The sequence below is a fragment of the Geotrypetes seraphini genome, chromosome 3, assembly GCF_902459505.1.
Source record: "Geotrypetes seraphini chromosome 3, aGeoSer1.1, whole genome shotgun sequence".
NCBI lineage: Eukaryota > Metazoa > Chordata > Amphibia > Gymnophiona > Dermophiidae > Geotrypetes > Geotrypetes seraphini.
In genome coordinates this window covers 15265332-15283265 of record NC_047086.1, presented here as the reverse complement: position 1 = coordinate 15283265, position 17934 = coordinate 15265332, and the positions used below count along the sequence as shown (strand labels likewise).

General features: G+C 43.6%; 1 protein-coding gene across 4 annotated transcripts in view; it reads right to left on the bottom strand.

The window, feature by feature from the left end:
* The window catches only part of HACE1 (HECT domain and ankyrin repeat containing E3 ubiquitin protein ligase 1), a 293187-nt gene that overhangs the window by 78174 nt on the left and 197079 nt on the right, over window positions 1-17934 (bottom strand). For all 4 annotated transcript variants that reach the window (XM_033937256.1, XM_033937255.1, XM_033937257.1 and 1 more), the window contains 2 exons: window positions 17751-17848; window positions 9418-9505 (listed from right to left, as the gene is read on the bottom strand). In XM_033937256.1, the coding sequence (XP_033793147.1) occupies window positions 9418-9505; window positions 17751-17848 (186 nt within the window). The remainder of the gene's footprint in view (window positions 1-9417; window positions 9506-17750; window positions 17849-17934) is intronic.

The following is a 17934-nucleotide window of genomic DNA, read 5'->3' as shown; positions in this document are numbered from 1 at the left end:
CTCCAAAATACTGCTTGATATGAGAGAAGATGTTGATGATGACTTTTGAATTTACATCTCTCTGCTACATTTTCAATGGTTTGTGGGGTTTTTTCTGTATATTTTCTTTGCATCCTACATAAAGGGCATTGCAATAATCTAGTTGGGATAGTATCAGAGACTGAACCAAGATCTGAAAGTTTTCTCAGTGTTGTGAATATTTCCTTGGTTAATGTTCGCGTTTGTGCCTCCCAGGATAGGCTCTTGTCGAATACAGTCCCTAGGATTCTCAGTTCTGATTCCAATTTCAGTGGAGTGTTATACAGTGTTATCAGAGTGTCGTCGTCGGTTTTTCTTTCTTTAGTCTCAGTTTCATTTTGGCAACTAGATGAGCCACTTCCTCTACTGATTTGTTGATCTCGTTTTCTTTCCTGTAGAAAGGAGGTGACAGGCATGGAAATCTCTCATGCATATTCATTAGGAATATCTTGAATCTCGACTGACCTATGGAAGCCTTTGAGTACCTTGGTTTATTAAACTTTCTATGCTGCCTAACTTACAAAAGAACAAAGTGGTACTTTACAATCAAATTAAAACATAAACAGGAATCAAATGAACTCTATTCATTGGACAGGAAAAGAGCACGTCAGAAACAGATTCTCAATTAAAACAAGCAAAAAAAACTGCCAATGTGCCCAGGGGTATTGGTTCACAGACAGTCACAAAATGGTGAGTCTTAACTAATTGTGTTTGTTCAGTGCTTTCTATGGATGCTTTCATAATTTATATTTGTATAGTTCTATATATCAACTCTCCAATCTACTGATCACACCACCAGACTACAAAACTTTCAGAAGAGAAATAAAAACCTTCCTATTCAAGAAATCCAGCAAGACAAACTAACACCGCAGGAAGCATTTCAATCTCCCCCAGATCCCACCCCTTCTAACTAAACTATCTATCTTGTAATGACCCTGAAACAATGTCCAGATCTCCCCCGAAGTAACCTGCTCTACTTTGTAACTCTCCTGGAAATGTCCAGATCACCTCTTGTGTAATCCGCCTTGAACCGCAAGCTAATGACGGAATAAAAATCACTAATGCAATGTGCATTTTTTTTAGTTCAAGCAATACACTTCTCCCTCCGTATTCGCGGTTTCTGCACTTGGAATTTTGATCATTCACGGTTTTTCCGTGAGTGCAGAAACGGGAACAACTGTAAACTGAAAAACCAGGAAGCAAAGTCCTCGCTCCCATCCTCACAAACTATACCTCCCAGGGTTGCCCTGCGAGAGGGTGTGCCTTCCCACGCAGAGCGCATTAACGTGCATGCCGCGACTCTCAGCCTGAGCGACTGGACTTGCAGTGGCTTTGGAGGCAGGAGCGGGAGGGAGTGGGAGAGGAAATCGGTGGTGGGCTCTCTCGCCCCCTCCGCGCTCCCATCTGGTTCCAGAAGCCGCATAGGGACCAGGCGAGGCCAGTCCGTCCCCGTTGTGGGGAAGCTGCTGACATGCTGAATATGTGGAAAGTGCGGGAGCTGGTGGATAAAGCCCGAGTATGGCTTCCTCCGGCCAGGGAAGAGGTACCCCCTGGCTCCCCCTGCCTACCATCCTCCCCCTCTCTCAGCTGCTGAGGAGGACCCGTCATGGCAGCACTGGGCTCAATTTGAAGGAGGCTACAGGCAGGGCAGGGAAGGCTGAAACACTATATGATAAGTTATTCACGGTTCAGTCCAGCCCCAATCACTGCGAATACGGAGGGAAAAGTGTATTTATTAAGCTTTTTCATAAAAGAAATATAACAAGAACACAAGAGATATAATACCAGAAAACATCAATGACAGGTATGAGTACAGCATTCAACTACAAAACAAAACATCCATAAGGCAGGTAGCAAATATGCTCAGGCTAGGTCTGAATAAAATACCAGAAACCACCTGATAAGAAGAATATTGTACAGCAGAGCAAACCTAAGGTGAACCAGAGCAAAATAGGATTAGTAGGAAATAATGATATATAACCTATGGATCTGGAATGGCCCAGTTGTCACCCCACCTCCCCCATAACCCCCTTACCTTCTTGTAATAATAATAATAATTTTATTCTTATATACCGCCAAAGCCATAATAGTTTGAGACAGTTTACAATAAGAAGAGCTGGACAATCAGCGATGATAGGCACAATGAAAAGTCATTGAATACATGTAAGCAGGATACAGAGATAAGAGGAGCTGGAACAATCAGTGCACAATCAGCGAAAATAGGCACGCTGTAAACCTCCACACTTTCCTGTTTATCAAATCTCATATAACCTCAACAATAATAACAACCATAAATAAACCACAGACTCTTTATTGATGGTCATAACCAGGCCGCAGCTTTGTTTATTGGGACAACAAGTAAATAAGCAATTAACAATTGCTTCACCTCCCGAACTACAAAACATTGCAATTAGACAAATCAAAATTATTATAGTACTACAATAAAGGAGATCAAATCTTGAGCTAGATGATAGTCATACTTTGCAATAAGGAGAACATAATTCCACCAATGTTGATACGTGATAGCATAAGCACACTTCCAATATAATACAACAATCTTCAAAGCAACAGCAATTAAGATATCAACAAGTTTCTTTTGCTCCGCAGAAAGTAAAATGGCAGATCTAAAAGTGATAAGGTTAAATGGACACGAAGAGGGACTTTGAGTATAATGCACAACAGTATCCCAAACTGCAGACCAAAAATGAGATCAATGACCGCAATCAAAAAGCATATGCTGTCCAGTACCCACTGCTTGTAAACATTTAGTTTCTTGTACCTGTACTTGAAAATGAATCGGAGAGGGGGGCGCAAGGCTGGAGGTTCATCTAGGGTGCACTTCACATTTTATGTTTCCATTAGACTAATTTTCAACCAAGGCTGAGCATCATAAGAACATAAGCAGTGCCTCTGCTGGGTCAGACCAGAGGTCCATCACGCTCAGCAGTCCGCTCACGCGGTGGCCCATCAGGTCCAGGACCTGTATAGTAATCCTCTATCTATACCCTTCTATCCCCTTTTCCTTCAGGAAATCATCTAATCCCTTCTTGAACCCCAATACCGTGCTCTGTCCTATCACTCCCTCTGGAAGCGCATTCCAGGTGTCCACCACCCGTTGGGTGAAGAAGAACTTCCTAGCATTGGTTCTGAATCCGTCCCCTCAATTTTTCCGAATGCCTTCTCATTCTTGTAGTTTTCGAAAGTTTGAAGAATCTGTCCCTCTCCACTTTCTCTATGACCTTCATGATCTTGTAAGTCTCTATCATGTCTCGTCTAAGCCTCCGCTTTTCCAGGGAAAAGAATCCCAGTTTCTCTAATCTTTCAGCATATGAAAGGTTTTCCATCCCTTTTATCAATCGCGTCGCTCTTTTCTGAACCCTCTCAAGTATCTCCATATCCTTCCTAAGGTCCGGAGACCAATATTGGACGCAGTACTCCAGATGCGGGCGCACCATCGCCCGATACAATGGCAGGATAACTTCTTTCGTTCTGGTTGTAATACCTTTCTTGATACCACCTAGCATCCTGTGACCAAGATTTAGGTAAATTTTCAGCTAAAGCTAGGTGCCTACATTTTTGGTTGAAAATTTTCACCTAAATTTAGTTGGCCAACATTTAGATCACCCATTCTTCGCTGAAAATGACTACCTAAATCATACATTCATATTTGCCTCCTTCCACCTTCCAAAGCTGCAATGCAAGTCTCAATTGCCTGAATCCACTTCTCTTAAAAGACCTAACTATGCCCGCACAAAGGCCCTGCCATCATCCATGAAGCCTCAATCTCATTCTTCCCACCAACCTATAAAATATAATCACCAATGCCTTTCTTACCTATCTCAGAAAGGAACACAGTAACAGAAAAATTAAGGCAGATGAAGACTATATGGCCTATCCAGTTATGTACTTGCTCAAGGCTTCTGGAATTCAGTTAGTTTTCTCCACCGGGAGGCCATTCCACAAATTCACCACCCTTTCCCTGAACACGTATTTCCTCAGGTTACTTCTGAGACTTTCCCCTTTCACTTTCATCCTAAGCCTCCTCATTCCAGAGTTTCTTTTCAATTGAGATTCATCTCTTGTGTATTTATGCCACGTAGACATTTAAATGTCTATCATATCTGCCCTCTCCTGCCTTTCTTCTGAAGTATACATATTGAGATCTTTAAGTCTGTTCCCATAAAACTTATGATGAAGACCATTGACTATTTTAGTAGCTGCCTTCTGGATAGACTTTTGGAAAGTGTGGTCTCCGGTATGGTACAGAGAACAAAAACCAGAAACTGCAGTGATGGTGTACAGGATGCCAAGTCTTTAATAAACAATCATAAAAATAGAAATAAAATCATAAAACAGTTTGTATCCAAAAGGACTGATAAGACCGGACCTGACACGGTCCGTGTTTCAAAGAAACACTCCTTCCTCAGAGGTCCTAGAGTGTGTCTTTGACCAGAGGGCCGCCATGTGAGCGGACTGCTGGGCAAGATGGACCACTGGTCTGACCCAGCAGCGGCAGTTCTTATGTCAATATAAAGAACCTGATGGATAACAACTTGGTAAAAACTAGAAGCAGCTGATGTGCAGTGAAGAGATCCCAGCCACATCGGCTGCTTCCAGTTTTTACCAAGTTTACCAAGTTGTTATCCATCTTTTGTATTGACACAATCTAGGACCCCTGATGAAGGAGAGTTTCTTCCAAACACGGACCGTGTCAGGTCCGGTCTTATCAGTCCTTTTGGATACAAACCGTTTTTATGATTTTATTTCTATTTTTATGATTGTTTATTAAAGACTTGGCGTCCTGTACACCATCATTGCAGTTTCTGGTTTTTGTTCTCCGATTCGATATTTTACTGCAGTTCTGTTGGATTTTCTATTTGTTGTTCCCTCCAGTATGGTATACAATATTTTAAATGAGATCTCACCAGTCATATACAAGGGCATCATTACCTCCTTTTCCTACTGATCATTCCTCTCCTTATGCACCGCAGCATCCTTCTAGCTTTCGCCGTCGCCTTTTCTACCTGTTTGGCCACCTTAACATCATCACATACAAATCATACCCAAGTCCCACTCTTCTTTTATGCACAAAAGTTCATCATTTCCTAAACTGTATAGTTCCCTCAGGTGACCTTGCATTTGTTAGCATTAAATCTTAGCTGCCAGATTCCAGACCATTCTTCTACCATATTGCAGATTTGGGTATTATCTGCAAAGAGGCAAATCATACCAGACAGCCCTCCAGCAATATTGCTTATTCTTCCCATACCCTAAAGCTTCTGCTCTCTGCACCACAGAGCTTCACCAGGTAGCACCATTTAATATAGTTTCGTTATGGTGACAGGAGAGAAGAACAACTTTTCTACAAGGGAGAAGACTTTTTATTTAGGAAGATCAAGGCACTTAGATGTTTTGACTATCAGCTAAGTCCCAATCCCTTATATATCTGTGCTATTTAACTAAAAAAAACAACAACAACCCATATAGTCCATATCCATTTCTCATGACTAATCTAAAAATAAAATCAGACAGGTGTGCATATATACTCCCATACATTACAAGGGCTTGCCTTTCAAGAAAGGTTTCAAAGAATGAACGCCCAAGAGTTTAGGAATTTCTTCTTTTTTTTGGTTTGTTGGCCCTTCAAGGCAGCCATTGTCTTTTGATCTGATTGACGCTATGAACCAAGAGGAGGTGAAGAAAATAGCATACCTTATCATCGGAGACCGATGATGTAGAAGCTAAGTGGTTAACACTGAAATCAACCATACATGAATTTATTTATTTATTTAGATTTTTATCCCGTCCTCCCAATAGCTCAGAACGGTTTACAAATGAACATACACAGTGGGGAGTAACTAGACATATAAGTGGTACAACAGGTTTAGTGATTGGATTTATAGTTTTTGGAGAGAATTAAATACAGGGAGAGTAAGCAGAGAGAGAGAAGGGGGAAATACAGTAGTTTAGTTTAAGGAGAGTTATAAGCGTATAGGTGCAATTTGTTAGTGGATAGAGTAAGAGAGGGTCATACTGGAATTTCGGGAAGGAGATAGGAGAGTGGAGGGTGGGGCCTAAGGGGGGGAGAGACAGAGGAGATCTTTAATTGAAGAGGAGGGTCTTTACCGATTTACGGAATGTTAATAATGAGTTCTGTTGTCTAAGTTGGGGGGGGAGTTGGTTCCAGAGGTGTGGAATGAAGTGGCTGTAGGATCGTTTGTGGGCAGTTTCTGTGAGCAAGGATCTTCCGGGGGGGACGCATAGGCGTATCTCTGACTTTGAGCGGAGGGTGCGAGTGGGGTTGTAGATGGGAAGTTTGGATTTTATGTAGGAGGGGGTGGTGGAGTAGATTCTCTTGTGGGCAATTGTCAGGGCTTTGAAAGTACAACGTTGGCTAATTGGGAGCCAGTGTTCAGCATGGAGTGCTGGGGAGATGGAATCGTGGTAGTTGAGGTTGTGTAGGAGGCGGATGGCTGCATTTTGGACCCGTTGGAGGCGTTTGATATTATTTTTGGTTAGTCCATTAAATAGGGAGTTACAATAATCCATTCTGGAGAGGACATATGCGTATAGGAGTTGGGCGAGGTCTGGTGTGGAGATGTAGGGTTTGATCCTTTTCAGTTGGCGAAGGTAGTAGAAGGAGGTGGAGACTACTTGGGATATGTGGTTGGATAAGGATAGGTGTCCGTCTAGGGTTACTCCCAGGCTGCGAACTTGATCTGCTGCCGTTAGTCGAGTGGAATCCCATGTTAGTGTAGGTCGTAGGTATTTGGTGTTTTTGTTTCTGATCCATAGGAGTTCGGTTTTGGAGGCGTTAAGTTGAAGCTTGTTGTTTGACATCCAAGTTTTCATGTCAGTGAGGCAGAGTTCTGCTTCATAAAATCAGTAAATAAACGACAAAGAAACAATAAACCCCAATGGTTCACCGCGGAGATCTCGCACCTCATTAAGGAGAAGAAAAAAGCGTTTCTCTCCTACAAGCGCACGGAGAAAAGAGAGGCAAAAGTAGAATATAGGACCAGGTCTACAGCGGTCAAAATGGCAGTTAGGGAGGCAAAACTTCGAGTGGAAGAAATTCTGGCAAAAAACATTAAAAAGGGGGACAAATCCTTCTTCAGGTATATTAGTGACAGAAAAAGGAACACAGGCGGGATAGTACACCTTAGAAGACCGGACAGAAGTTACGTGGAAGCAGATTCCGATAAAGCCGAACTACTGAATGAATACTTCTGCTCAGTCTTCACCTGTGAGGCACCGGGACACGGTCCGCAGTTGAAGGCAACACAAAGCACAGAAGACCCGTTTCAGAATTTTGAGTTCACACCAGGTGAAGTTTACAGTGAACTGGCAAGACTCAAGGTGAACAAAGCCATGGGACCAGACAATTTGCACCCAAGAGTGCTCAGATAATTGAGCGATGTCCTGGCGAAACCGTTGGCTGAGCTATTCAATCTCTCCCTAAGTAAGGGGAAAGTTCCCCTGGACTGGAAATTAGCTAATGTCGTTCCTCTGCATAAAAAGGGTTGCAGGGTAGAGGCTGCGAATTATAGACCGGTGAATCTCACATCAATAGTGTGCAAACTCATGGAAACACTAATTAAAAGCAAATTGGACACGATCCTGAATGAAGGGAATCTTCGGGATCCCAGTCAGCATGGATTCACCAAGAGTAGGTCCTGCCAATCCAATCTCATCAGCTTCTTTGACTGGGTAACAAGAAAGTTGGACTTGGGAGAGTCTTTGGACGTCATGTACCTGGACTTCAGTAAAGCTTTTGACAGTGTCCCACACCGCAGGCTGCTAAGCAAGATGGAATCGATGGGGTTAGGAGAGACACTAACTGCATGGGTCAATGATTGGCTGAGTGGCAGACTTCAGAGGGTGGTGGTTAATGGTACCCTCTCTAAAACATCGGAGGTGACCAGTGGAGTGCCGCAGGGCTCGGTCCTGGGTCCACTCCTTTTCAACATATTCATAGGGGATCTGACTCAAGGGCTTCAAGGTAAAACAACACTATTCGCAGATGACGCCAAACTATGTAATATAGTAAGTGAATGCAGTTTACAGAATTATATGGCGCAGGACCTGCTTACATTGGAAAGTTGGTCCTCAACCTGGCAGCTAGGCTTCAATGCTAAGAAATGTAAGGTCATGCACCTCGGAAGCGAAAATCCATGCAGGATGTACTTCTTGAACGGAGAAACTTTAACTAGGTCTTCAGCAGAATGAGATTTAGGAGTAATCATCAGTGCAGACATGAAAACTGCCAATCAAGTGGAGAAGGCTTCATCTAAGGCAGGGGTGTCCAATGTCGGTCCTCGAGGGCCGCAATCCAGTCGGGTTTTCAGGATTTCCCCAATGAATATGCATGAGATCTATTAACATACAATGAAAGCAGTGCATGCAAATAGACCTCATGTATATTCATTGGGGAAATCCTGAAAATCCGACTGGACTGCGGCCCTCGAGGACCGACATTGGACACCCCTGATCTAAGGCAAGGCAGATATTGGGTTGTATCAATAGAAGTTTCGTCAGCCGTAAGCCTGAAGTCATAATGCCGTTGTACAGGGCCATGGTGAGACCTCATCTGGAGTACTGTGTGCAATTCTGGAGGCCACATTACAGTAAAGATGTGCGCAGAATTGAATCGGTTCAACGGACGGCCACCAGGATGATCTCGGGGCTCAAGGGTCTCTCGTACGAAGAGAGACTGAACAAATTGCAGCTCTACACTCTTGAGGAACGTAGGGAGAGGGGAGACATGATCGAAACATTTAAGTACCTCACGGGACGTGTCGAAGTGGAAGGTGATATTTTCTTTCTCAAGGGACCCTCGGCCACAAGAGGGCACCCGCTCAAACTCAGGGGCGGAAAATTTCATGGCGACACCAGAAAGTATTTCTTCACAGAGAGAGTGGTTGATCATTGGAACAAGCATCCAGTGCAGGTGATCGAGGCAGACAGCGTGCCAGACTTTAAGAATAAATGGGATACCCATGTGGGATCCCTACGAGGGTCAAGATAAGGAAATTGGGTCATTAGGGGCATAGACAGGGGGTGGGTAAGCAGAGTGGGCAGACTTGATGGGCTGTAGCCCTTTTCTGCCGTCATCTTCTATGTTTCTATGTTAATCTTCCCCAGCTGTAGACTATCCCTATGTTCACTTATCCACTCATTGTCTTTTCTGCAACTGTTCAGTGGGGGGGGGGGGGGGGGTTTAGTCCCTCAGGTTGAATTGTTTCACCTTGTACTGAAGAACTGCGGTATGACTTCTTGATAGTGTGGGAATGTGGGGTATATGGCTGTTGTATATTTGCTTACCGGTTGTATTTTGTAATGTTTTTTTGAAAAAGCTAAATAAATTAAAATAAAAAGAAAAGAAAGCAAATAGCTTACCATCTGCTGATTGAGTGAAGAGCGCATAATCAGGGTTAATGATCTCATTGGACAAAATATCAAACCATTCTCGAACCACACCTTGACCCTAAGAATAAAATGAAGAGAGATACGGTCAATTAGCGCCATGCATGGAGATGTATTTTTATAAACAAAACTTAGTTATAAGTATTCTTGCAGTTAAAGCTTGGGAAGTAACATTGCTTAGCTCTCCCTATCTCTTAGCTGTCACTTAATTGTCATTGCATGTCACTGCTTAATATCAGATATGAAGTGTGGTGTCATCAGAGGGGAAAAGAGGCAATGGGGCACAGCAAAGAATCTAGCAACTTCTTTAGCCACTGCATAAAGGTTGCCATATTTATCACAGTTCCTGCAAACTCTGAATTGAAGATCTAAAAGTGCAGCAACTAGAAATGATCAAATGTCAAGTCACTAGGATTTTGGCCAATACAGAAGATGAAGCACCAGACATCATTTGTTAGCAAATATAAACCAACACAGAAGACGACAGATAAAGGCTAAATGACCCTTCCAATCTGCCCATTTGCAGCACCCACTATCTCCTCCTCTTCTCCTACACTTTCTTGAATTCAAAGTCTTTGTCTCCACCACCTCTACCGGGAGACTATTCCACACATCTACCACCTTTCTATTAAAAAAACAAAAGTATTTCCTCAGATTACTCCTGAGCCTCTCAGTCTGGAGCTTCCTTTCAAACGAAAGAGGTTCACCTCATGTGCACTTATGCCACATAGGTATTTAAACCTCTTTCAAGAATCCAAATCGCAATAACAAAATATAAATACAATCAGCAAAAAAATTGTTATTAACCTAGTGATGGAGATACCCCATGAAAGTACATTTGTAATAGGTGGAGAAAAAGCCTCAACTTATCAACAATATACGGACAGCAACCCAATGAGTTTTGCTCTGTATCATAGGCAAAAAAACTCCACACGTTTCAAAATGTAACTTTTCAAAATGGGACCAAAGCCACTGTGCACAGGGAGCCAGAAAAAGAACAAAACAGTTCACTTATCTTCTGACGATGGCAACAACAGCAGCGAGTAGATCTTCCTGCTATAGCTCTTCTCACGCTGAAAAAAGGCAAGGAACTAGATGTCACCAACAAGGCTCTTGCTTCGCCGAACAACAGCTGCGTCAGGGCAATCACATTCTCTCCTGCTCCATCCACACCCGGCTCAGAATGGCGCTGGAATTTATATTTCCGGGTTCATAGGGTCAAAAAACTTTATTTACTGGAACAAACGATCTCACCATCAGTAGAAGGCACACCATTCTACTTTCTGATTAAGTCCATTAGGCCAGATAGTTTTCAAAAAGAAAATAGACCGCTGTTCACTTTGATACAACAATCTTTTCACATCCCCACCACGAGCTGTAAGGGGAATACGATGTAATACAAAGCACCTACATTCCTCAAAAGAGTGATTTTTTTCAACACAATGTCGTGTGAGTATATCTACCTGTCTTTTGTGTGAAATGTTAGAACGATGTTCAAACAGCCTTGTTTTAAGACTGCGTGCAGTATGTCCTAAGTAGCACAGATCGCAAGGGCAGAGCATTGCATAAACTACTCCAATGCTTTCACAAGTAACAAACGGTCATCCTGATACATTTTCTTCCGGGTATGCAGATTAGGTCTCCCTCATTTAATAAAGAACAAGCAGTGCACTGGTTACACCGAAAAAGTCCAACCCTCCCCTCCTTCCTTCTTTGTCCAAACATCCACAGGGCACAGCAAATCTTTCAAATTTCTATTCCGAGTGAATGCAATTTTACAATCCAAATCCTGACATAAAGATTTAATTTTTCTCCCAAGCCAGAATATGCCAGAATATCGTAGAACACATGCTATAGAATCACTCTTGTCATTCTTTGGTCTATATTGTAACAATTGTTCAACCTCGCCCTTTTATAGGCTTTAGAGATGACAGACTTTGGGTATCCTCGCTGTTCATATTTACTGTGTAACAATTGTGCATTATTCACAAAATCTTCAGTAGAATGACATATTCTTCTATAGCGGAAGAATTGTGACACTGGCAAGTTGTTCTTCAGCGTGATAGAGTACATACTAGTGTACTGCAACAAGGTATTCCTGTCTGAAGGTTTCGTAAAGACAGATGTTACAAATCTACCATTATCCTGTATGATTTTCACATCCAAAAATATAATTTCTACACTGTCACATTTCATTTCAAATTTAACTGTGGGGTGGCAGCTGTTTAAATATTGAAAAAAAACTTTCAAGATGTTCCTGCGTCGAGGTCCATAGCAGAAAAATATCATCTATATACCTTCTCCGCACTTTAATATAGACCAGGGGTGTCCAATGTCGGTCCTCGAGGGCCGCAATCCAGTCGGGTTTTCAGGATTTCCCCAATGAATATGTATGAGATCTATTAGCATACAATGAAAGCAGTGCATGCAAATAGATCTCATGCATATTCATTGGGGAAATCCTGAAAATACGACTGGATTGCGGCCCTCGAGGACCGACATTGGACACCCCTGATATAGACCATGAAACTTGATGCATATATCCAGTCTTGTTCAAACTTAGCCATAATCAAATTTGCTATGGAAGGGGCAAACGATGCCCCCATTGCCACCCCTGTTTTCTGCTGAAAAAAACTTATGATCAAAAAGAAAATAATTCTTGGACATCGCAATCATTGTTAAAGCTGTTATAACCTCCGTAGGCACTTGAAGTGGACGGGGCCGAGGATCTAAAACTTCCTTCACTACTTGAAGTGCTTCTGATTGAGGAATACAGATATACAGCGATTTCACATCTAGAGTTACCATCAGAACTGCACTGTCTACCTGATTCTGTGCATCTAAGCCAGTGGTTCCCAAACCTGTCCTGGGGGACCCCCGGCCAGTCAGGTTTTCAAGATATCCCTAATGAATATGCATGAGAGAGATTTGCATACCTGTCACTTCCATTATATGCAAATCTCTCTCATGCATATTCATTAGGGATATCTTGAAAACCTGACTGGCTGGGGGTCCCCCAGGACATGTTTGGGAACCACTGGTGTAGATGGATAGACTGGATGGGCCATTTAGCCTTTATCTGCCATCATGTTACAATGTTTCTATAACCATAATGCTCTATGACATCACAATGCAGGTGTAAAGAGCCTTAGCCAATAGGGAGCGGAGATGCAAATGTTAAGAGCCTTAGCCAATAGGGAGAGGAGGAGGTAGTGGATGGTATAGATCAGTGGTTCCCAAACCTGTCCTGGGGGACCCCCAGCCAGTCAGGTTTTCAAGATATCCCTAATGAATATGCATGAGAGAGATTTGCATACCTGTCACTTCCATTCTATACAAATCTCTCTCATGCATATTCATTAGGGATATCTTGAAAACCTGACTGGCTGGGGGTCCCCCAGGACAGGTTTGGGAACCACTGCTCTAAGCATTTTTTAAAAATCTGTAGTATCTAATAGAAAAGAAGGAATGTTGGACATCAGCGGTTGAAGAAACACATCAACATACTTGCAGATTCTTTCCAATAAGGATCCCCTAGCCGAGACTATTGGACGCCCCGGAGGATGTAACAGATCCTTATGAACTTTGGGGACAAAATCGATAACCGGGACCTTAAATTGCTGGAATGTCAAAAATTTATACTCAGCCTTAGTAATGCAACTGGATTTTCGCCCCTCATTAACAATGCTTAATATTTCTGAAAAATCACATTTCACGGATCATTTTGCAACAGGGAATATACCTGAACTTCTCGGTTAAATGCGAGTGCCATGTCGCAGAAATTTTCCCAGGGCTCCCAGGAACAGTATGAGGGCTACAGGCGAACCCAGCCCTCCACCTCCCATTCCGTGCCCTCTGACAAAAAGGCACAATGACACCAGGCTGACAGATGCTCCTCTACAAATAGGGTGATACTCTCCGCATTCCTGCTGGCCTAGGTTTGCATTTCGTCTGACCAGTGGGTCTAGGACAGGTGTGCCCAAAAGGTCGATCCCAAAGGCAACGCGATTGACTCGCGCTGCCTTTGCATTCTCTCTGTTCCCCAACGCCATAATAGGCCAGCAGTGACTACGGAAGTGCCGAGCAAGCCAGACCCCCCCCCCCCCGACGTCAGAATTGACGTCGGGGGAAGGCTGCTGGCTTGTTGCGGCATCGGGAAACGGAGAACTCGGCGGCAATGTCGGTGGTGGTTTGGGGGCCTGTTCCCAGACATCGGCGGTGGCTTGGGGGGGAAAAAAAGGAGAGACAGAAAGACAGTGAGGCAGAACAACAGGGAGGAAGAACAGGGAGACAGAAAGAATGAAAGGGGGGCATGTAGACAAAAGGAAAGAAAGGTGGGCATGGAGAGAAAGAAAGAAAAGGGGCAGGGAGACAAAAAGAAAGACAGCAGAGAGAAAGTAAGAAAGGGAGGCAGGGAGATAGAAAGAATGAAAGGGGGCATGGAGACAAAGAAAGAAAGGGGGCAGGAAGACAGAAAGGAAGAAAGAGGAGGGGGTCAGGGAGAGAGGAAGGAAAGGGGGAGGGAATGGAGTGTGTCAGGTGGCAGGGAGCAGGCAGGGAGAAAGGAAGAAAAAGTTGGAATGGAAAGACAGAGATGTTGGTTGGGGAATGGAATGAGGTCTGGAGGAGATGAAGCATGCAGGAGGCAGAAAGGAGGGAAGAAATACTGCATGCACAGTCAGAAGAAGAAAGTGCAACCAGAGATTCATGAAATCACCAGATAACAAAGGTAGGAAAAATAATTTTATTTTCAATTTAGTGATCAAAATGTGTCCATTTTGAGAACTTATATCTGCTGTCTACATTTTGCACTATGGTCCCCTTTTACTAAACCAAAGTAGTGGATTTTAGCGCAGGGAGCCTATGAGCATCGAGAGCAGTGCGAGGCATTCAGCGCAGCTCCCTATGCTAAAAACTGCTATCCCGGGAGGGGGTATATTTGTCTAATTTTGTATAGTGGTTACTGAGGTGACATTGAATATTTTAAAGTCATTTGCCTTGATCTCTTTGAAAAAAAAAACAAATATAAATGATAATTAACATTTTCTGTGCGTACAGTGTGCTTTGTGTTTTTTAAAATGTTATTGTTGGTAGATAATTTTGACTTGGTCATTTTAAAAGTAGCTCACAAGCCAAAAAAGTGTGGGCGCCCCTTGTCTAGAACATTATTCAGTCGGACTACTAGCTGGAATTTGCTCAGCCTCTGACAGATTGGTTTGTGGACTCTGCCACAGGTCACTCAAAGCCTCAAGGTTCAGGTCCTGTTCAAAGCTTGCTGGATATTCAAGCTATAGAGCCGGTGCTGCCTGATCTCTCAGGCTCAGGCAAATACTTTATATACTTTATTGTGCCAAAGAAAGGCTCCAAAGATTGGAGGCCTATTCTGGATCTTCAGCATTTGAATGTGGCTCTCAAAATTCCACGCTTTCGCACAGAGACAGTGTGATTGGTCATTGCAGCAGTGGCCCCGGGAGAGCTCATCACCTCTCTGGATCTTACAGAATTTAACTTGCACATTCCAATATTTATGGCCCACCGCAAATACTTGCAGTTTCATGATTTTGAAAATCATTACCAGTTCTTGGCTCTACCCTTTGAGCTGGCAATGGCTCCCCGTACCTTCACCAAGGTGATGGTGATCGTGGCAGCTTACTTACAGAGAATGGGTCTGCAAGAACACCCTTACTTGGACTGGCTGATCAGGGCGCCCTCGATGGCTGAGAGTCAGCACACAGTGGATCAGGTGATCCAAGTGCTGGAGGACCTTGGCTGGGTTGTGAACTGCAGAAAGAGTAATCTGACATCCACGCAGTCTCTAGAGTATCTGGGAGTTTGCTTTGACATGGCTGTGGGCCACATCTATCTTCCAGAAGCATGCAGACAGAAACTGTGCGCCTAGATTTCTTCCCTTCTGGAACAGCTGGCTCCTTCGGCATGGGACTATGTTCAGGTCCTGGGGTCCATGGCTGCCACGTTGGAGGTGGTTCCTTGGGCAAGGTCACACATGCATCAAGGGAGGAGACAGGCCTTCAAAGGAGGGGGCAGGCCTTCAAGGGGGGGAGGCAGGCCTTCAGGGATGGAGGTACAGGCCTTAAGGGGGAGGTGCAGACCTTCAGGGGAGGGTGGCCCTGGTGTAGAAGTACACGGAGGGAAGGAAGGGGGGTTCAAAGAGACGTGCATATGCCCGACTTTGGGGGGAAGAAATAATGGGTCTAAAAATAGAGGATAGGGAGAGAGATGATGGACAATGGAATTTAGGGAGGGAAGGAACAGAAAGGGAGAGAAGTTGGACACAAGGGATGGTGTGGAGGGGGGAATAGAGATACTGGATAGGAGGGTAGTTGGGAAAAGAAAGGGAGAGATGGTGGACCCTGGGGTGGTGGGGAAGGAGGGAGAGATGCTGGATGAAAGGGTAGTTAAGAAAAGGTGGGTCTGTGGATGGAGATGAAAAAAAAAGAAAGATGCCAGACCTCCGGGGGAGGGAAGGGAAATGGAAGGGGAGGACAGAGATGGAAGATGGATGGTTAGCAGGGAGAAAGAAGGAGACCCTGGCAAGCAAGTAATGAGAAGACAACCAGAGCCTAGTACCAACAAGATTTGAATAATGACCAGACAACAAAATGTAGAAAAACTAATTTTATTTTCCATTTTGTGATTACAATATGTCAGATTTGAAACGTGTATCCTGCCAGAGCTGGTGTTAGACCGCAAACGTGAGCTAGGATTTAACAGAGAGAAGAAAAGTCTTTTTTGTTTGTTTATTTTATTTACACCACAGCGCCAGTGTGGTTAGGATAAGGCAAAGGGAGTGAAGAGGCTATAAAAGGGGCAAAGAGGCTATAAAATAAACCCACCAGGATGTTTGAAAAAAACACCCAACTGGGCAGGAAAATCGAATCGAATAACCAATTCAATAGGCTGAATCGAATCGAAATTTTTTTTCATGAATCGGGCAGCACTAGTGCTGACTCATTCTATTAACCGCAGCGCTCCCACTTCCAAGGCCATGATTTCCAGATGGATCTGTAGGGCCATTTTGTCAGCCTATATGCTTTCTGGGAAACAGTCTCCTGTTTCCATCAAAGCACATTCTACCAGGAGTGTGGTTTCTTCGTGGACCGAAGCTAGAGCTGTCTCCTCTGAGGAGATTTGCAGGAGGCAACATGGTCCTCTCTACACACATCTGCCAAATTTTACAGAGCGGATCTGGTGGCGACACAGGACTCTGCCTTTGGGTCCTCAGTCACTGCCCTAACATTTTGGGGACTGCTTTTGTATGTCCCATCTGTCTAGAATGTCTCACCTATTGCACTGGAAAAAGAGATCATGTACTTACCCTGGCAAGCTCTTTTCCAGTAGACAGGTGAGACATTCTAGACTCCTGTCCTGTCCTTCCTGCACCTGCCTACTGTCTCAAGTCTTTTTATGCTTCTTGGATGCCTGTCAGCCCTTGGAGGCTGGGAAGAATATTGCATATATGCTACTTTTTCTGCGGGAGCAGTTTTGAGCTCCTTTGTGATCTTTGTTGGCTGTTTGCAGCTGATTTTCTAATGTTACTTCTTGAGTTGAACAGTTGTTGCTGAACTTGATTGCCAGAGGTGTCTCTATATCACGTTTATTTAGCAGTTCTCGGTGTTTGGGTGCTAACTGAAGGTGGAGCTAAGGAGCCCAGTGAAAGTCAGCAGAGGCACAGAGAAAAAAATCCGGAGTGGATTTCTTCTGCAGATGACACATGTCTGTCTAGAATGTCTCATCTATCTACTGGAAAAGAGCTTATCATGGTAAGTACATAATCTATTTTTAAAGGACTTGCAACCAATGCAGAATACGGCAACAATGTTTTACCGCAGTGTTGCCATTTTTTTTTTCTATCAGTGTACGTTTTTTTAATGCCAGTGCAATTTTCATGCCATTAGTTTACTGTATAGAGAGTAGAACATTTGTTAATTGTGTGCGCAATAGGAACCTGTGCTGAAGCTCAGCATGCTGTTATAATCCACGATTTACTACATCAATCCCTAAGTCTTTAGTTTGAAAACATGGATATTTTGCTACTCGAATGGGTGAACTTGGTCTTCACATCTGGCTCTGTAAACTCCCCACTACATGCCAGTAAACAGCAGAAACTGGAATCATCACAGAAGAATACAGAAATATGGGGGAATATATTCACAGGACGACCCTATGACTCAGCCAGACCTGATCATCCACCGACTGCAGACAAGGGCTATGACTACAAATGGCTGCTTTTCCATTCAGCATATGAATTACCATTTCCAGGGAACACATTTGTCACTTGCACTTACCATGCCTTCCTCTCCGTGGAATCGCACTGCAATCCCTTGCTTTAGTTTTTGACAGTTTGATTTAAACACAACTTCACAGCTGCTCCTAAAAATAGAATCTAAATATGTAAGAAAAGTTAATTTTACTCTTGAAAGCTTCAGACAGTAAGCATGAAGGGCAAGACTCTCTCGGCACGGTCACATA